Here is a 20,508-nt window from a genome sequence, read left to right on the forward strand (position 1 = left end):
CATTTTTGCTGGCTTACTGCAAATCCCCATACCTGCTTTGGCAACTTCACTTGCACTTTAGAGGACAAGATGTGTTACTGTTGAGGGCAGCTGGGCTCAGGGCAAGGGGCCATACAGTGGCTGGACTGCCAGAGCCTGCTGGGAGTTGCTACGACTCCACTAGACTGTAGGAAAGAGGTGGCAGGATGCAAAGTCAAAGCTGGCAAGAGATGTGCAATGTATTATGTACGGCTGATATCGAGCACTGAAGGCTTTCATTCTGACACTAGTGGAAGAATAACAGCCATAGCTTTGATTTTAACAGAGATTGGATAGACAAGAGGAAGAAGCTGCACAGACACTTCATGAATAAATACAATGCTAAATGCAGGGGAAAATTCCGTGTGTGTCTGTGGGTGGGTGAATGTGAGCATGTACAGCTTCAAATACATGTCAAGTGAGCTGTTCATGTACTATAACTTTTCAGGCTGGACTAACTGGATGTGGCAATAGACTGTGAGGGAAATGTATCCATACCATTATTCACTATCTGTGAAAAGGTGTTTTCAATTTGCACTGTCATGTAGCAGCTAATGTTTCGTATCCACTACAGACAGTAAATGATGTCTTTGATTTTTTTCTTTGGTGTAATAATTTTGGAGTAAGCAACCATTTGTTCCTCTTCCTTTTCCAGTGTAAAGATAGTCACAGACTTATCGATAAAGGAGAAAGTTCTCAAGTGGCTCAGGCAGGTGCAGCTTGTGGACCGCATATAGGCACGACCGACCCATCTGCTTTCTGATACACAACCGGCACAGCTGGACAAGGCTGGCAGGACCTGGGGAAAAAAAAAAAGGCAAGAACAAGAACCCCCAACCCCACCACCAGTATATGTCAGAAAGCAACAAACACCAGCAAGATTTGCAAATCAGATCAAGCACTACACAATGATTTGCTGAAGTCAGAGAGTTCTAAATACATTATTGTTCATATTTAATTTATATTGTGAAAGTTGGTTCAGTGATTTGAAAACTACGAGCACTAAAAACCTTTTTCTGCATGCACAGCTAGGCATTTTGGCATCTTTTCTTGAGCAAATAATTGAAATACCGTAAGGGTGTCTGCACTGCAGAGAGAGCGCCAGGTGCATAGCCCTTGCTCGGGACATAAAACAACTCCCAGCAGTGTTGTGAGAATAAAGACAAGAGGGATTATGGAGAGCTGCAGAGGTGCTCAGCTTAGACCAGTCATAATTGGGTGGATATGGCAAATACAGTTAGTTGTTCATATATACAGAACATGCTTCTTCCAGTCGCTGGTGTCTCAGCAGGTACAGGCGCAAGTAGTAACTGCAACTTAGCCTTTTTACATGACCACACTGTCTCTGAATATATATGTATGTCAGTCAAAGCTGAGAGACAGAGCCTTATGCTCCTCAAAGTAATGTCTTAATGCGTCACCCGATTTTAATCAAGTCTGATGAAAAGGAAAACATCCTGATGATAGAAAGTCTCCAAAAGGCAAAAAGTCACCGAGGGTAAAAAAGGGGAAAAAAAAGAATAAAGAATTAAAAAATGAGACACCTTTATATTCTTCCCTTGCCTTGAAGGAAAGGTTGCTCTTATTAAACATCGGAGAGTTCCCTGGTAGGAAAGCTCATCGGGGTAACGGTGAGGCAGGCTTGGGCAACAGCTTGCATGGCACTGCATACAGCGGTGCTGCCTCGGTGGCTCCCCCGTGGGGTGACCAGGCAGATGCCCCCAGCCCACCCCATCCCAGGTCAAGCGAGGGGCACACCAGGCACAAACCCACTGGAAATGAGGCTTGGTTGTTTCTACAACTGCATGCTTGGAGGTGCAAATGCAACTTGCTAGTGAACATGTCCCTGCCTCCCCTTTGCTTCCCTCTGGCTGGAGCTACTCCAGGTTGAACCTTTACACTTGTTCAGAGGTGCTCAGTTTTTGAGCCCTGTCTCACCTATGCCCCTCCCATTTCTGGCCAAACAGCAGGGATCACAGCAGTGTTTGGCAAGCAATGGGTAGAGATCTGTGCTTAAAAGCCTGTTCTTATATCTTCCAGGTAAGCTTCATAATCTGTGCTTTTACTACAGGAAAGTTAAGGAGCCTAAACAGGCTAATAATGTTCCTTCTGAGAAGAATTAATAGAAAAATATGGGATGTATAGAAAAGAGCACTTGTACTACTGTCACTGGAAGCGAAGAAAGAAACTACTATCTCCCAAAGCAGTTAGGCAGGCAGAAACATTTTATATTTCACATCACTTAACAGCAAGGAAAAGGGGCAATTAAGGGGAGCCATCTAAGTAACCACAGCAGAAAAATCAGAGGGTGGAAAGAAAACTTTTCAACTTGAGGTGCTTATTTCAAACAGAAGGACCTCAGAAAACACAGAAGTAAGGGAAAGGGGCAGTTGCAGATGTTAGATACAGCAAAGTAGCTGAAAGCAGGACTGAAGGGATAGGTGAGGAAACTGAGGAAACTTAATTTCTGAAAAGTTAAGAGCCAGCAGGAGCTGAAGGGCCCCTATACTCCCTCTGACTGTAAGGGAGGAGAGGGTGGCAAGTTGAAAGTGGAAATCAAGAAGAAAGTTCAGGAAGATAAAATTATTAATACTGGGATATTCTGTTATCTACACAAACTGTCATTCACACAGGGCAACTGGAGCAGGACAACGGCAAGCACTGCCATTGCTCACACAGCCTGCTGTTGCTGAGCCCTGGACATCTCAGATATGGGGACGGAAGTCACAAAAGGTGAGAAGCATTCAAGCAAAAGTCCTCCCTGAAGGCTTTAGACATGATAAATTAAAGCTCTGCATGAAAAGCCATGGAGAAACGGAGTAGGACGAAAGGATATTAAGCCAATGTTTCATTTCCTCCATAAAACCCACCTGTGTACAGAGGGCTGGCACAAAGCCTATGTGCAACATTGACTATTAATTTACCATCCAAGAGCTATTTTGCAGCTGGAAGTAGGTTCTGCATGCACATTGTGCTTTGCTCCTTGGTGGCGAGCGAGCAGGCTGGGGAATGTGGCAGGCTGCCTGCACGGGGGAGCACAATTCACCCTCCCTGATGGCAAAGCCCAGGGGCAGGTGAGCATAGACCAACTAACAAGGTACCATCAATCTGGGAAATATGGAAGTTAGAGGAGCAGAGGGGACTTAATTCAGAATGTCCATACCCCAGGGATATTGCGATTGTATGCATCAAGTTCTGGCTATATGTGATGCAAGTGAAAGTGGCACAAGAGTATCTACATGCATTTCTTCTCAGAAGTTTCTTCTAGTAGACTGGAAAGATAATTAATTGTAGGAAGGCTGAAAGTAAGCTGCAAAAGGCACTGGTGGTTTGTTCTGGGAATGCAGCCCCGTGAACTGCACGGAAGAGCTGCGTGCCATGAAGCTGAATAGCCACCTGGCAAACAGTTCTGCTTTCTCCTGACGACCGAGGGCCCACACGCTCAGAAGCAGGACATTGAGCAGCGGTACAAGGTGGAACACAAGATTGTGGTACTAAAATACTACCTATGAATAAACTCTCATGGCAGTTTTTAATCCTTAGAATCCTTATAGGTAAATACATATAATTTTCCTTCAGTAGACAGTAAAAGAAAGCACAGAATAACTGACCAATTTGCCCGCTAAAACCCTAACTTGGTGGTAGATCTAGCAACAAAACAGAGATCTCTTATTCATTTCTATGGCATGTGCTGCAGATTTGAAATCAGTAGAGAAGATAAGAGAACTTGTGTAGAGCATTACTTATAAAAGCAGTTAAGAAAATGCACTTAGGTAAAGGAAATAAATACTGTTCTTCTTAAAAAAAAAAAAAAGGCAAAGAGGAAAAGAAACCATTACCTTCCCGAAGCAGAAGCGCCTGCTCCACTTTGCTGTTGGGTACAGCAAGATCTAGGGCACATTTGAGTTCAGCATTTCTGCATTTCGGATTAGCACCATAGTCTGTCAGCAAGACGACTACCTCCACGCTAGATTTCCTTGCAGCTGCATGGAGGGGCGTGTCTAATCGCTTCCCCATGTTAACGTTGGCTCCTTGAGTGAACAAGAATTCATGGTTAGATCTGGGAGACAGCAGGAACAGCCCGAACCCGCATCATATGGGCTGATTTCCACCAGTAGCCTCAATAAATGAAGAGGGTGGAAAGCACACAGGCCTCCCTCATTTCTCTCAATAGCAGCAATACAAAACTCAGCAAGTCAAATACGTGCTGTGTAGAAGTCCTCTGAGCCACCGAATCCTGTCTGTGATGGACAGAACTGAGCAGCTTGACCTTCAGCTCAATAGATGTTCAAAGCCTACCATATGCTCTGTAATTTTGTTAAATCTAACATAGTATTTTTGTAAAATCTAACATAGATTATGATAATTTATTTACGGAGTAAAAAAAAAAAAATCTTTAGGTATCGCATTGTAACAACTCCAGGAGCACAGCGAGCAAAATGGTTGCCCTAGGCTCACCAGGCACAGCAGGGTCAGACTTTGGGCAGGTGTAAGTCAGCTAATGTACACTGACACACTGACAGCAAAAATTTAGGCTGTGCCTGGACCTGCAGTGATTAATCTTTCAAGCAGCTTTGCTGCTGTCTTCATCATCTGCTGAGAAGCAGGTGAAGTTAATGCTTAGCATGGCAGTTTGTCACAATCAAAAGTTGATTTTGGTCACTGATATTAGCCTGCATTGTCTGTACTTCCTGTTATCATTCTAGAAAACTAAAAGTAATTTATTTTCACATTCAGTCTCAGGGACGTCTCTGTAATTAGGGCTTTTTTTACTGAGGAAATAATAAATTCTTCAGAAATGCAGGTGAAATTTTTAATAGTCTCAAATGACCGTCACAGATTTGGACTGCCCAAACACCTCTTGTGGAAATAACCCATGATGTTTGCAGTGGAGAGGCAGCCTGGAGAGACCAGCAGTGCTGGCTCACACCACCACAGCTCTCCCCTGGCCCCTGTTCCAGGTGTACCTAGCTCCAAAAGCTTCTTGACGCAGTCTGTCCTCTGGTACATGCAAGCCACATAGAGCGGGGTCCCGTGCTGCAGGTCTTCTTGGTCAATGTCAACCTCATGGGCCAGAAGGATCTCCATGCACTCCCTGTGACCTGTGGTGAGAAGAGTCGTCACTGAAGTGCTCTAGAGCAGAATACACCCAGATGCAACCAATGAGGCACAACAGCTGGAAACAAGCCAGGTCAATTTATCCGTACCACTACAGACAAGGGGTTTTTTGAAAAATATTTTAACATCAATAAAAGATGTATTCTTCACTTAGTTGTTGTTAACTTCACTCACAGCCTGAACGTTACCTCTCTTGACCGCTTCGTGAATGGGCGATGCAAGGTGGTTCCTGAGCTGCGGCTTGGCTCCAAATTCAAGCAACATGTTGACACAGGCCACGCTGCCACTGCAGCAGGCGTTAAACAGAGGAGTGATCCCATCGATGGTGACTGCGTTGACCTGGAACAGTATGACACACTCAGGATAATCCAATTTAAGAGGAATCCCCTTGCAGAGTGCCTCGTGCACACCAGAAATGCACCAGAAAAAGATGCTTGTCTTGTTTAATTTCAGAATTGATTTTGTTAACAAATCTCAGAGTTATATGTTGTAGCACAACATATATAAGATCCTCCTTTGAGGTCTACCCTCTTTCCTGGATAGCTAGTGCCATAAGGCAGCAACACTGCCTGCTATAAATGCTTCTCCTAGAGTTGCTCAGAAAACATAGATTTTTTTTTTAATTTTTTTTTTTAATGTGAGAACTTGAGTGTATTCATGACCGTCTATTTTGCACCAACCCAAAGCCAGAATGTAGTCAGATGAAAATGGATTTGTTTTTTAAATAAAAACATTTACCTCATATTTAATACTTTCACCTGAAAACACATTGCTAGCAAAATAAATATTCATGGAAATATAGTCTTAATCGCAAACAGGAAAGAAGCTTGAGAGAGTTTTGTGTTCATATGCATGTGCATGTACGTATGTGTAAGAGAGAAAGAATTTCCTTCCCCCACCTCCAATGTAAAGACCTGGACAGAACCACCATTTGTCACTCTCCACTGGGACAGCACAGTCCCTGGCTTGTGTTGTGCACAGCACCGTAGCTGTTATGTTTAACTGCATAGCAAGCCCTCAGAGGCAACTTAACCAGCAAATCTGCATGTCCTTAATTCTGTGGAGAAGACCAATGGATTATGCAAGCACGTGGCAAGGTGTGAGATTTCCAAATTGGGGAGAAAAGGAAAGAGATGGGGGAGGAAGCACTGCAGAAGTCCTGGGCCACTAGGGAAGTCAGAGGACTTTGCTGCCAGTGCAAGCACAGGAGCGGCATCACAAAGGAGTTGGCCCATTAGGGAAGAAATACCCTAGCTCACACAATTTAACTAGCAAGATACTTTGCCTTTAAAACGGAGAAAGGCAGCGATGTTTAAGAACCTATTGGTTTATTTTGGGTAATTCAGCAGCAGACTGTCTGCAGTTGATACCTTCCTAGATACCATTTGTCTTTGTTCATTTGAACTACTGACTTGTTTATGATGCTGTATGAGTTAACTCCTTTTCCCGCAATTACAAGCCAGTCCTTGCCATGTCCAATATTTCAGCCCTTGCTGTCTTCAGCAGGCTCCAACTGTGCGGCAGCCAGTGCAAGGCCACGCTCCCCCATGTGAACCTCCACTTGCAGATGAGGCAGGTACACTGGAGAAGGCAGCCCCTGCTCCTTGGTGTCTCCACTGCTTGTTCACCTTCATGGAAAACCAGTGGGGGGAACAGACTTGGCTGGAAAATAATTATGACAGGGCCAGGAGGTGGGCAAGCCAGCATGTTATGGGGAGATATCAGGTACCACAGCACAAGGGACATCTGTCTGCTCAGATTTTTGGAGCCCAAAATGCAGCTTCCCCTTCTTGAAATTGCAAGGCTCCAACTAAGACTCCATTTCAACAGCATCATCACTACAGATCCCAGCTTCTTCCTTTATCTTCCTCCCCTCTTGCTAGCTGCTGAGCTAAACTATCCCTCATCCTGCACAGCTTCTAAAAAATCGAAAAGAAAGAGATATGCCTGGGGGGTATCTGTATTTCAGACAGATTACATGCTGCAGCCCTAAAGCCCAGCACCGCCCCCCTGCCTCCCCCCAGTCTCATTGGGCAGATGTGTCTGGAGCTGCTGGAAGCGCTGGGGATCTATCAGCATCATTTCACAACAGGGCCAGCAATTCAGGCCAGCTGATAACCAAGGGTAAGCAAGGAGATAAGTGAAGAAGAAAAATTACTTCTTTGGTTTCCCACTCCACTGGGCATTGTTTTAACTGCTAAAAGAGGAAAGAATGGTAAGACAGCTGTTGTGGAGTAAATGCTTTGGTAAAAAAAAGGGAGATAAAGAAGAGCACAGCAAAACAGGAGAGCAGCACAATGACACATTTTCTCCCAGAAGTTAAGACAACAGCCTGTTGACCTTATTTACAAACAGAGAGCAGGGGGGAGAGCAAACACCAAAAAACGTTGGAGCTATATATTATACCAGGAATAGGCTGATTTCTAAGGAAAGCAACAGGTAGTTCAGAGATGATTCTCTGACTTATAAAAAGGCAATGCCATTAATATACCAAAATCAAGTGAAACTGAACAGAAAGGGGGTTTCCTTCCATCTTTCTAAGGGATTGAAATTTGGCATACAGTTTAGTAAGTTAACAAACACATTTCCTTCTGCAGAGGATAGCTTGATTGCTCAGTTTCTTGCCATATAAATTGTACTTGAAAATCCAGCTGAATGAAATATATTCTTATATATTTCATCCATTCCTGTATCTCTGTTGTTAACACATATTCTACCTTAGGTCCAGCCGGGGGAAATGTTATTTTATTAGCAGATAAAATGCTTCATTGCTTCAAGTACATCTATTTTTACATAGGTGAGACTCCCAAACCATCCCACAGAAAACCGGAGGCAATGCCAGTGATTGTTATGGGGCGGAGAAAATGGGTAAGTAATTTTCTTCAAGGCTATTTTCACCTAGCACCTCTCATTCCTTTTCCATCAATTGTGATGACATTTCACATACAGAGGGAAACCGAAACAGAATAATGGGGTGACCCAAGCAGCCATCAGAGGAAGGTAAATCCATCACCCATGGAAACAAAGCACTGTTTTATTTTTCCCTGTTTCTGCCTGAGATGCTCCTGTCCATTTGCATCCTGCCCCTGCCGCGTGGGCAGCCCATCCGACACCCCCACTGATGCAGGGAACGTCTGTGCTCCAGGTGCCCACGTCCCTGCCGGCGTCCCCAGGACTCACCTGAGCACCGTTCTCCAGCAGCACCTTCGCACAGGCAACGTGGCCACCCAGGCAGGCCTCGTGGAGAGCCGACACGCGGTCTGTCGTCACCAGGTTCACGTTGAAACCCTGCGACACAGGGCAGGGACATAAGTGGAAAGCCCTGCCCAAACCACGTAGCTCCCCCAGGGCCGGCATGGGTGCAAAGGGTGGTTGGACCGTGGCGGGGGAGAGCCATGTCACTGGATGCATGCCCCGGGAAGGTGCATGGGTTGGATTAATGCTGTTCAGTGTTTCAGTGCTCATCCCCAAAGTTGGCAGCTGGTGTTGGGATTAAAGAGGAAGCAGGGACAAGCTATGCCTTTTATTTCTAGTTCTAGACAACTGCAGGAAAGATATTGTGTTTCTTTAATTATAAGGTGGCATTTTCTTCCCTATTAAGTCCGGCACCAGGAGCTACAGCTGGTGGGATTCACCTCCCTGAATGAGGACGCATGGGTATCAGCAGCCCAGCTGGAGCCCTTGGCTCCTTCAGTGCAGAGAAACAGGCTCCCCTAGGATGTGATCCATCCCATGCTAAACCAGCTGTTTCTAGTTGGTCACATGAGTTGTGTCCTAAAAATACTTCCACTGAGTATATGGGTTGCCCAGTGTGTTTCACTCAGAGGTGGTAAGTATCTGCCAAATCCACAAGACAGATGAGACAAATCCCACCCAACAAATCAGTTCATTTTGTTTGACCACACAGGAGATGTTTTACACTGGAAGGAAAGAAATGTGATTTACACATGCCTCATTACATGTACTAGCCTAAATAACTCTTACATCTATTCCTGTGCAAAGAGAAACCAGACATAGCCACAAAGGGGAAAACACTGGTTCTATGTGCTTTCCCCAGAATGCAGCTAAATCTTCTGGTCATTAAGATTTCACAACTGCGAGTGAGAACAGGCCTGGAACCATCTCTATTTTCTGCTTGATGTCTTGTTTTGTAAGACAGTTGGTCTCTACCTGATGTGCTATAACTCGGCAGCTCGCAAGATGGCAGCAATGCACTTTTTGGTAGGCAGTAGCACATGCGATGGGCAGAGATAAGTAACTGTGAGCAACATAACACTATAAAAGTCACCAGTCCCCATGCAATGAGCATTAAAAGCAGCCACTGTAACCACTTTAAGACAGAAATTCTATGATAGAAAAACAATACGTGAAAGCATTATTAATGTAAAAACTGTTGCTAAAATTTTCCTGTACATTACATCAGAGCCAGGAGACTAGATAAAACCTTGAAAAAATGTTGAGATTATTCCATTTTCTAGTTGTATAGATGTTTCATATTTAATGATCAGCATATTCCTTCAAGAGGAATGTCTCTCTCTTTGGGAAGATGGTGCTTGCTGTTTTATAAAGATGTATTTTTACAGCTTTCTACTGATTTTTTAAAATAGCTGTTACATATATTGTCTCTATTCCCAAGCCCAGTTTGTATGGTTTATTATTGAGAAAGCCCGAGGATCATTTTTTATCATACAGCAAGCTACAAGCTGTAACAGCCTTTGTCCTGGGCTTGTCCCCAGCATCCTAAGCAAAAAATACATGCCCAAAGGCGTGCATGCAAATATATTATTTATACAGCTGCATTTCTTACACCCTGCTGCAGTCTGTTACCAGCTCACTAACTCACAGATGCAATTCAACAGCAACTACACTGCTTCCCAACTTTTTCTTTTACCTGTGGGCTTTTACCTGTGCAATCAAGGTTTTCAAAGACAAAAGGCGTCCTTGGAAGGCAGCGTCATGAAGAGGGGATCGGTCTGCCCAGCTGCCTGAAACAGCAAATGCATAGAAGTTAATTCAGGTAAGCAGCAAAAGCAGATCCTGGGAGGACAGGGGAAAGAAAGCTGCGTGTAAATGCAGACCAGGATTGAAATCAATGTGGGTTCAGTGGTGAAACTGTTTGATAAATTGATTTCAGCAGAGCAGCTGAGCACTCAGCACTCCTGGGAAAGCTGACTGCTTGCTAAGGGACCTAAACAAAAGCTTCTTGGCAGAACTTTTAAAAACAGCCGAAAACATGCTTCAGCAAAGACCACGAGTTTAATGCCGCTGGGACTCACCCAGGGAACTCACAGCCCTGCAATTCTCCTGTTCAAAACTGCATCAGCCTCTGACTTTCCTAGGGAGCTTTTGTCACAAATCATATTCCAGCTTCTCTTGCACTTCGTTACGAGGCTCATAGCAGGGAGAGGTCGTGATGACTTGTCTGTCAAATGAATTCTGGCACATCTCTGACAGTTTTACTTCCTGAACTGACAATTTCATAAATAATATCCTCCAGCTCACACTACCAGGTAACTGGTCAAACTCCTTCTCACTGGAAGGTTTCAGAAAAGACATGGAAAAATAAATTCTGCCTGAGGCTTTACTTTTCTTCCTTAATCATTTTGAGTTGTTGAACTGTTCAGACTCCTTCATGTAAGCTAGCTTACCCTTTTTCTTATCCTACTAATCTATTCATGTGCCAAGAAAAAAATTTCCTTAGCTTAGCTCCTGCTTACAGGCATACTCAGTCAGCCCAGGTTAAACCACTGCAACCCAAGTAGAGAGCAAATTTACTTGTCCCGTATTAAAATGTATAACCATACCACGACAGAGTACTTAGTAAGTATTTCTCTAAAGGCCAGCTGCATTTACAGTGCCACAAGACAGAAGCAATACCAGTGTTGGCATTCATGCTCTGTTGTACAGCAACCCCGTGAGCACTGTATTTGAAACCCTTGTCCTGTTTAATTTTTTCAGCTACACTGCACACCAGAGAGGATGGAAAGTGTGATTTATCTCCATTTTAGGTGTTACCCAAGGCAGGGAGAAATCAATGAGAGGCACAGACATATCCCTGGGAAATGGAGGCCAAGGACGCAGCAGAGGTTTCAGCCGTGGCCAAGGGAGTTTCCTTTTGTTACTCAAGAAACAGGATGCACTTTAGCTCATAGGGTTACAGTTTTAACTATAGTTACTACTTTTGGTTCCATTTATTAGAGGAGCTGTTCCTGGGCTCCTAAGGCAGGGGGGTGGCATGGAAAGGCCAGCTGGCACAATATATGACCAGGGTCCTAAGGACCAAGTAGGATGCACCAGGCAAAATGATGGAAACAGGAGCCACGTAAGGACTGAGAAACGTTTTCCTGAAAACATCCGAAAAACCCCACATCCCTCATCATGCTAGTGACAGGCAAGCTCAGTTCAGAAAGTCAGAAGACATTGCAAGTGATGAAGACCAGGGCCCTTATACAGCAGGAAGATTCAGAACTGACTCAGGCAACAGAGCTACAGTGCCATATTTAACCTTTTATGCGTGTAGTAAAGCATGTGCAAGTGCACGTCACATGCTTTGACAATGCATGTGAGTGCACACATGCCTCACCACAAAAACACATGCTGCTGCATACTTTCATGCTAGCCACAGCAACCTACCTCCCTGAAAAGTGTGGCAAATATAGTTTCCATACAGGGCACATCTTCCCTTCACGGTTGTGAGTGACATGCCTGAAGACACTGTGTCGTTTTAAATGTCTACAGATAAATTAAGCAGCCCTGCTGCTGCACTACTTCACTGCAAAGAGACGAGGCTGCGAAGCTCCGCCTGTAATCCAATACAGTGCCCCAGCAACAGCATCACATGATCTTACGTTTTGTAAGATTATCCTTAATGGCTTTTCGCAAATGGCAACTTGCAGATAAAAATATGTTGTGGTCTGCTGAACTTCAAGGCACTTTGGTAAGAACCTGCATGAAGGAAAAACTGCTGTTTGCCACGTGTCTGACTACAATTGCATGAAGGCACTTGGGGAAAAAAAATGTCAGTAATAAACAATTTGAATTATATTCTGGAGAATAACAAATAAATTAATAAAACAGACATGCCTGTATATAAAGGCTTTGTAAAAAATACTTTGCTGCAGTATTTCTCTTGGCCAGACCTTAATCTCTCTGCTTCGGGTGGCCATCTCACACCATCCATGTTCTGCCCAAGTTCATGTGCCTGTTCACGGCAGCACTGTTCATCATGAAGCAAGTGCCCAACAAATGAGTCACATAAAAATCTATGATGTCACAACTCTGATAAGATTCAAGCAGGAAAATATGTCCCCATTAGTCATAAACTTAAAATACTGTGTCATTTTAATTAGTGGAATTACCAGGCATGCAAACACGTGTCTATTTACTATTATGGCAGTGATGTGAAGGAGTAAAATCACTTGGGGAAAAAAAAAGCCAAAAAAATAGATGACCTACTGAATAGCCTACTAAATACAATATATTCCCATGCTGTATATGTTTCAGAATAATTTTACCTGTAATAATTTTTATCATTGGATTTAACAAAACAGTGTTTCTTGGCTTGGATTCATAAAGTCATTAGTTATATCCTCCTAGTATCTCCTTTCAGAAGATCAACATGCTAAACCTTTCCCCTAAATATTCTCTGGCAGTAAAGCTAGCTATTTAGTAAAACCATCTGTAACCCCCGCTAAAAAATGCCTTGCTTCCGAGAACAATCGTTTTGTTTACTGTAGTGCCTCAAGCAAATGTGGTCCTCATTCTAGCTGGGTAATTGTTGGAGTCTCATATTTTGCACACCTAAATCATGCCAACACATACTGACACTGCAAAGACCCCAGAAATGGAAGGCACTTCAGGTTGAAACAGTCACCCATCCATTCAGCAACAGATTCCTCACTTTATGGCAACTCAATGATTTAAATCCTCAAGTTACAAAAATGTAGCAAATACACATTTAAATGTTACAGCGTCCATTTTTTTACTTTACCTGGGACTATTCCATAGATCTCTTCTGCTATCCTGGCAGCCTCTTTTCTGTTGCCTTTAACAATATAGAAGTGCGTCAGCAAAGCCAAGGCAATCTTAATCAAAAGCTTAAAGCAAAATAAAGCAAAAATGGCAAAATAAATGTTAGTGAAAGCATGGAGTATAGAACTGCCCTCCATTTTGGTTTGCTCTTTGAATAGTTTCTCAGGTCTGCTAAGTTGCACCGGACTATTCTTGGTATCATATGTCATCTATTTTAAACCCTCCAGAACCTGCTGTTCCTGTTACCAAAAATACATTCTGGTTTTATTTGGTATGGGCTACTTGATACTAAATAACAATACCAAAGATAAGATAGTTTGAACATCCCATGCCATACAGGAAACGAACAGAAAATCCTTTCCAAACCCACATGAATTAGAATAAATTTTCAGACAGATGCTCTCCATACCACCTGAAAGCCAATACACCCACATTATATTTGTTCTTTGATGTAGCAGTTCCATTTACAAAAGGTGCATAGGTAAAGTTGCAGAAATTGTTCAGAGATACTACAAAAAATAATACTTTTCCTGCCTTGATAACAAGCCTTGCTGGTACTCAGATACAGAACAAAGGCAAGCATATCAAAAGAAAGCATTATCATGAAAGAATCTCAAATAAACCCAAATATTTTCAAAGCCAGGGCTAGGAAGCCAAAGTTATTCTAGGAAGGGAAAAAATATATTGAAAGTGTGTGATCAGAAAGACATGATAACATACTGGTATTTCCCATCAAGAATGGTGTCCATTAATATGTCTTGCAAACAGCATCTTACTGTTTTCAAAAAATGGAAATATTTTTACATTATCTCTTATTGATTCAAAGGTGTAATATCTGCAACTGATGAAGATACACCCTTTCTTTAACTGCCCTTTTTCCTTTCTGGAGCTGTGTGGCTTCCATAGAGAACAGAGTACTTTTTCTGCATGTAATTAATTGAATCTATGTAGAATACCTCATCTCGTTTTCATTTAAACTTTTCTTTATTTTTATTTTCCTATATGCAGAGCAGGAGGGAGATTTGTTTCTTTCTTTGAATCCCCTCCTTGCTCAGGTTCTCTTACACCTCGATTTAAACGTTTGTAAGGGAAAGAGCAGGATGACTCCCCTCTCTCAGAAATCCCAAGGAGATTGTGGATATGCAGAAGGAAATTTTATGGTAAATTATTTCCCTGGACATTTTAGATGCAATTTGTTTTGCTTTGTATCAATACAGCTGGCTTAGTACCTTGCTGTCTTCAGCAGTCTGCCCTCCCAGGTGCACTAGGATGCTATATAAAATATGTGCAAACAGACTGAAAAAAACACCCCAAGATATTTTTTCATTTCTCAAGTGAACCAATTTTTCTAAAATTCTGAATTAAACCAAGATATTACATTTTTACCAATAACTGAAGAGCTTACATAAATATTACATATACTTTTCCTTCCATAGTAATATAATATACCTGTATTCATCATACCACCTATGAATCCAAAAGAGGAAAATTGCCTATTTTTAATCACTTTAATACTGTTTGCAACAGGACAAGACAGCTGAAGACATGGATTATATGGCAAGAGAAGTTCAGTTGAGGAATCAGAGAAAAGCAGTTAAGTTTGCTCAACTGGGAAACAAAAAGGTGAAATAAGCAAACAAAGGTGAACCGAAAAAAGGGATGATCAGTTAGTGCTAGAAAAATATGAGATAATGAAAACACTCCTGAAGCCAGAGGAATAGCAAAGGGAGTAAAGAACAGAATATAGGATGCAGAGAACAAGAACAAACAGAGAAAAAAATTTAGATCACTACAAGGAAGAGGTCAGCCTAAATGATGGAGAAATCTTTCTCATGTAGGATCTACAAAACGGGCACTGAACAGGCTGTAACCAAGAAGGAACAGCACCTTTTGAGAGAAAGACCAGAAAACAGATCTTTGGTTGCAAAGGACGTCCATTGCTCGTCTTTCACAATCAGCCTGCCAGATAGTAAGGAGACTTGTAAGAGTCCACAACCCTCAGAAATAATACAAGAAGCTGGAGATCAGGTGATTTCGCCTGAAATTCTCTTATCCCTACAGGAAGGTGAAATTCCAGTAATACCGAAGAGCTCTCCAGGTGGTCTAAAAAAAACTGAGGAAGTTTGACCACTTGGAAGCAGCCACAAGAACGTGATTCTTCCAGAAGGACAAGCTCCATTTGAGTAGTAGCAAAATCACCCTCCTGGCTTCAGGACAAGACAACTGAAGATTTTTAGTTAAATGATGGATTCATTTGAGAAAAGCTCATGTAATCCCTTAATCTGCTTTTATTGTGCAAGTACACTAGGAAAATTATTGCGGTGGGTTAAAAAAAAATTCACCAGTGGGAAGACAGCTGAATAGCATGGTGGGAAGTACTAATACTGGTGAAGGTGGTAATCAGGCAAGCCATAGTGAGATCTGGTGTGGTCACTCAGAAACGTCTGGTATTTCTGAAACTAAAGAAAGGTGAGCAACATAACGTTAGGCATAAGAACAGATATAACAAAAAGGAAGAGCAACGACAACGCATAAACTGCTATCTCATCTTCGCTCCCTCGCTGGTTTGGGCAGCATCGCTGTGAGTTGAATGAGATGGATTATGCAACCCCATCCACAGACTGGAGTGAACAAGTCAGACCTCCGTAGAAAAAATATGCCTTATTGAGAACTTCTGCAAGATGCCTGAATTACTCCATGGTTCACTCTTCCTTTCCGTCAGAATAATTACTAAATAGTCAAATCAAAATATCCAGAAAATATGTTAATTCTTCAGTAAAATTCTCATGAGATGGCGAATGAACAGAAGTAGTTTAGCTAGATCCTCCAAAGAACTGGAAAGCTAATATTTATATATCCTTGGTTTACAAACATGTGAGGAATAAGCACAAAAGAAAAGGCAGTCCAGCTTTGAAGACAACTAATTTTCATTACGATTCACTTTAACTTTAGTCAACAGGGAGAAATGTCAGATGTGACCTGAAGAATTTGGCAAGGAAATAAAGATTAGAAGGATCCTCTTCTCAAAGAAATTAAGAGGTATTGGTTTATTCTTAAGCTAGATGCTCTATGAATTACAGCAGTGTATTTCCAATGTATCGAGTTGAGAGTGTGAATATCAAATACACTCAAAGTAAGCCAACTGGGGAAAAAAAGGAGACAGAAAACTTTATCTTAAAGGGAGATATCAGAACAAAGACATACAGAGAGCCTAGCTATTTCTTTTCTATCAGTTTGATCTAATAAATGACACTACTTCCCATACAAGGCTTGCTTCATTTGCATCCTTAGGTCAGCACTCTTACAACACTCCTGCTTTTAACAAGGGTTGTATATAGTGACTCACTGGTTGCTCTCAAACAAGCAGATGTGGGATTCATCTCACCTGTCTGCCACCCATCGCACCATGTAAGATCTAGTTATCTATACTCCTGCTGATGCCTGGGCAGGAAGACAGCAAATTTCAGCAGGCAATTAATTTCCCCCTGTTTGCCTCCACGCCTGCGCTAGCAGGGGATGACTCTGGTGCATGCCATCAGTCCCTTCTGCTTCAATAACCAGCTTTAAGGGACAAGCACGTACTGGACAACTGGCTTATGCACGGTTAGTGAATCCCACACAAATATAATCTCCAGAGTTATGCCAGTGTTCAAGTCAGAATCTGAAAACAATCCAAAATACCTGTTACATTTACAAGAAAAATGCATAATTTCAATACAAAAGTAAAGTCAGATGTATAACCACATCTTGCCTTTAGTTTTGTTCTCTTAAAAAATATCATAGAATCATAGAGTTATAAAACAGTTTGGGTTGGAAGGGACTTTTGGAGGCCATCTGGTCCAACCCACTGCAATAAGCAGGGACATCTTTAGCTGGATCAGGTTGCTGAGAGCCCCGTCCAGCCTGACCCTGAATGTTTCCAGGGATGGGGCACCTGCTGCCTCTCTGGGCAGCCTGTGCCAGTGTCTCAATACCCTCAGTGTAAAAAATTTCCTCTTTGTATCTAGCCTGAATCTGCCCTCTTTTAGTTTGAAACCGTTACCCCTCGTCCTATCACTACCCTCCCTGATCAAGAGTCCCTCCCCACCTTTCCCGTAGGCCCCCTTTAAGCACTGGAAGGCCACTGTAAGGTCTCCCCGGAGCCTTCTCTTCTCCAGGCTGAACAACCCCAACTCTCTCAGCCTGTCCTCACAGGGGAGGTGCTCCAGCCCCCTGGTCATCTCTGCAGCCCTCCTCGACCCACTCGAGCAGGTCCGTGTCTTTCTTGTGCTGGAGGTCCCAGAGCTGGATGCAGCACTGCAGGTGGGGTCTCACCAGAGCAGAGCAGAGGGGAGAATCACCTCCCTGGACCTGTTGGCCACCACCTTTTGTCTGACTATGTCAATACTCAAGTAATTAGGAAAAACCGTGGAAGTCAACATACTGCCAAGTGTCATAAAAGAGGTACAGCAAATTTGATGAAAGCAGTTTAACGATAGCAAATCAAACATTAAAAATATTTAAATATATTTTAATTTAAAAAAATTTATAAAACCATTTTTTTTTCGAGGTTGATTGTTCTGATATCTGTTCACATAAAGTCTGTATTTTACTGGAGCACCAAAAAGATGCACTTTTATAATTATTTGTTTATAAACCTAAGCATATAGGAAAAAAAGGACTAGCAAAGGTAAATAAATATCAAAAGGGGAGAAAATAAGTTTATTTTTAAAAAATGCAGAAAAACTTGACCACAAAAATAAGTACATTACAGTGTTTTTACCTTCTTAGAGATCCATCCCAATCCACTAAAACATAATCTGAAAGACAAATCTTACATTCACACTTTGCTTGACACTCGTTCTGGTTTAAGATAGAATTTTCAGTCATCAACACACTGCCCACACCTTAATTCACAGTGTCTGCATATAATGTATTAGAAACACAATTTCTCCTTGTGCCAGCAGGCTGGAATTTCATTGCAGATCACTGGTCCCTTCTAGGAAAGAGGGGAACCTTCTACATAGAAGGTTTTTGGGTGTTCCCTCCTCCTCCACACCGGAGGCCCTGCTCTATGCAAGACAATACTCAGTATCACTCTCTCTTGGGTAACATTGCCCCAGTATTTCACAATGATCAAACGTTACCGACAAGGACAACTGGAACATTTCCCATCTCTTAAATAGTTATTTTATTAATTTCTAAATATTATCTCTGTTCAGGTTTTTTTTTTATTATTGTGTTTATTTTATTTAAACTTTCTCATTTCACCCACTAACACTTTTCAAAACTGTAAGTGATTCAGTGACATCAACCCTCATTCCACCGCCCAAGGCCATAAGTCAAGCAGTCCCACAAAGAGTTATGTGTCATACAAGCCGCGTTACTTGAGAAACAGCATATTTGCAGTTACATCAGTTATGGATTAAATTTTTGTGTCAGCTTGTGCAGAATTTTTTTTTTAATAATCACCTTTCTCATAAGCAGTCCAACCACCAGTGATGGGAAGCAGCAATATGGAGTATATTTCTGTACTTTCTAATTGTATGTATGAAAAATATCCATCCCTTAGGGAAAGGTAAACAAACTTTTAGGTAAACTGTAGCTTTGTCTTGTAAACAAGACTATAACAAGCTTTTACTATGTTAATCATAAGTACACAGTGTTCCACAAAAGAAGCGGGGGAATTATTTTGAACAGATTCTGTTAACAATCCTGTCGAAAATTTGATTTGTAGTTGTAGATGTTGCAGGAAACCAAAAAAGAAATAAACCAGAATCAACAAAATATTATTAAAAAAATACATATAACATTTCCCTGGAATGATAATAAGTATTTTTAAAAAGTCATTATAAACACGAATGTTGGGGGGGAGTAACTTTGAAAAGTAAAATGTTACATCAGTTCCAGTAATTTATCCATAATCTGTGTGGCACCCTTTTAGCCAACCTCCCTTTCTAATGTAGAGTTTGAAAAATTCAAATTGTAATACAATGCATATTGAATGTTACATATCAAAAGCTAAAAATTCTAGTAAAAGAAAATAGACTTTGTATATGATGTTTATTTCACATTACCTTTCTGTGTTTCATGAAAATATGTTCAATGAAATTATAGTTAGGGTAACTGCATCTCTACACAAACAAGATGATCTTGACAGAAGTTGTGTTTTAAATACTGCCCTTCAAGCGTTTGGAAACAGTATTTTCGTATTGCACAGTTTTAATATTAATACAGTAGCCAACACCACATAATACTCACAGTCACAATATCATAAGATTTTTAGTCTTCAGTGATGCTTGAAAAAGAAATTAACCCAGTGCATCAGGCAGGGGGGGAGTTTTAGAGGTTGACATAAATGAGATAAATGCCTCCCCTCACACATTGGGATGTTGTGCTGCCTGTTGTCCCAGGTACACATGACAGATGCAAGGAGATCAATTTTTTTCTTTTTGTTTTCAGTCTCCACGGTTATACCCCATTTAAGGGATACCTTCACATGATTTCACTTGCAGAACCTGCCTGACAGTGTCTCTGACGTGGTCTTGGTGAACTCATGCACACTAAGCACCGTCCCTCCCAGAGATGGACTGAAATGCCAGTTTGGTCATAACTAAGGGGAAGGAAAAAGGAAATAAAAAGAAAAAAAAAAAAAAAGGGGTGGGGGTGGAAGGGGAGAGCGAGCAAGCAAGCACAATGGTGCTTGTTAAGCCCTTCACAGATTTCTATCTCTCTCACATGCACGCGCGCGCACACACACACACACACACACGTGTTACTCCACACTTTGGCATAGTCTGCTGGAGGAGTTGTCAGGCCTGAGCTGTTTCTGAAGGCTAATCTCTAAAGAATATAATTGCTTTATATTACCTATGCACCTTAAAAAAAACCCACCATAAGCTTTATATCACTTTCACACATGTAAGTGAATAGGACAAATTTAGCACCTCTGAAAATGTCAAAAATTCATTACGGAGTTCTGATTTAGCAACAGGATGATCCAGTCTGACTATGGAAGAACTTCAAAATAATAAGGCTATACAGGCAAAACACTGTCACGGGGACACAACTGCTAGAATTAAGTCTCTGAAATTTCCATGGTAATGGACTTCATGACTAGTTTCCAGTGCCATCTTCATCTTAGAAGATAAAAGGTGTGTTTTGTTGGGTTGTTAATTAAATATTTTTAAATAGGTCTCAAAAAATCACAGCAAATATCAGGAATTAGAAGGGACTACTGTAAGCTAATAACTTTTGTGTTTTGCTTTCCCAAATACCACTAGAGTTTACAGTCACTTTCTGTAATATTCAAGTTGTAGAGAAAAATCTTGTATCTTTGCCTCAAAGGCTTTTGACCCATAT

At 41.8% G+C, this 20,508-nt stretch overlaps 1 protein-coding gene across 2 annotated transcripts; it reads right to left on the minus strand.

The window, feature by feature from the left end:
- Positions 1–692: 692 nt before the first annotated feature.
- Positions 693–13,304, minus strand: ASB11 (ankyrin repeat and SOCS box containing 11). Of its 2 annotated transcripts, none has more exons than XM_009960391.2 (7): positions 13,127–13,304; positions 10,042–10,121; positions 8,317–8,373; positions 5,325–5,475; positions 4,986–5,120; positions 3,858–4,049; positions 693–817 (listed from the first exon to the last, which is right to left on the minus strand). In XM_009960391.2, the coding sequence occupies exons 1-7, from the start codon at positions 13,302–13,304 to the stop codon at positions 693–695; spliced, it is 918 nt and encodes a 305-aa protein (XP_009958693.1). The 2 variants fall into 2 exon arrangements, with proteins under 2 accessions (XP_009958693.1, XP_009958692.1); XM_009960390.2 differs by having other exon boundaries at positions 8,317–8,424.
- Between the last annotated feature and the right edge of the window lie 7,204 nt (positions 13,305–20,508).

The sequence above is a fragment of the Leptosomus discolor genome, chromosome 1 (genome assembly GCF_034619465.1).
Source record: "Leptosomus discolor isolate bLepDis1 chromosome 1, bLepDis1.hap2, whole genome shotgun sequence".
Lineage (NCBI taxonomy): Eukaryota > Metazoa > Chordata > Aves > Leptosomiformes > Leptosomidae > Leptosomus > Leptosomus discolor.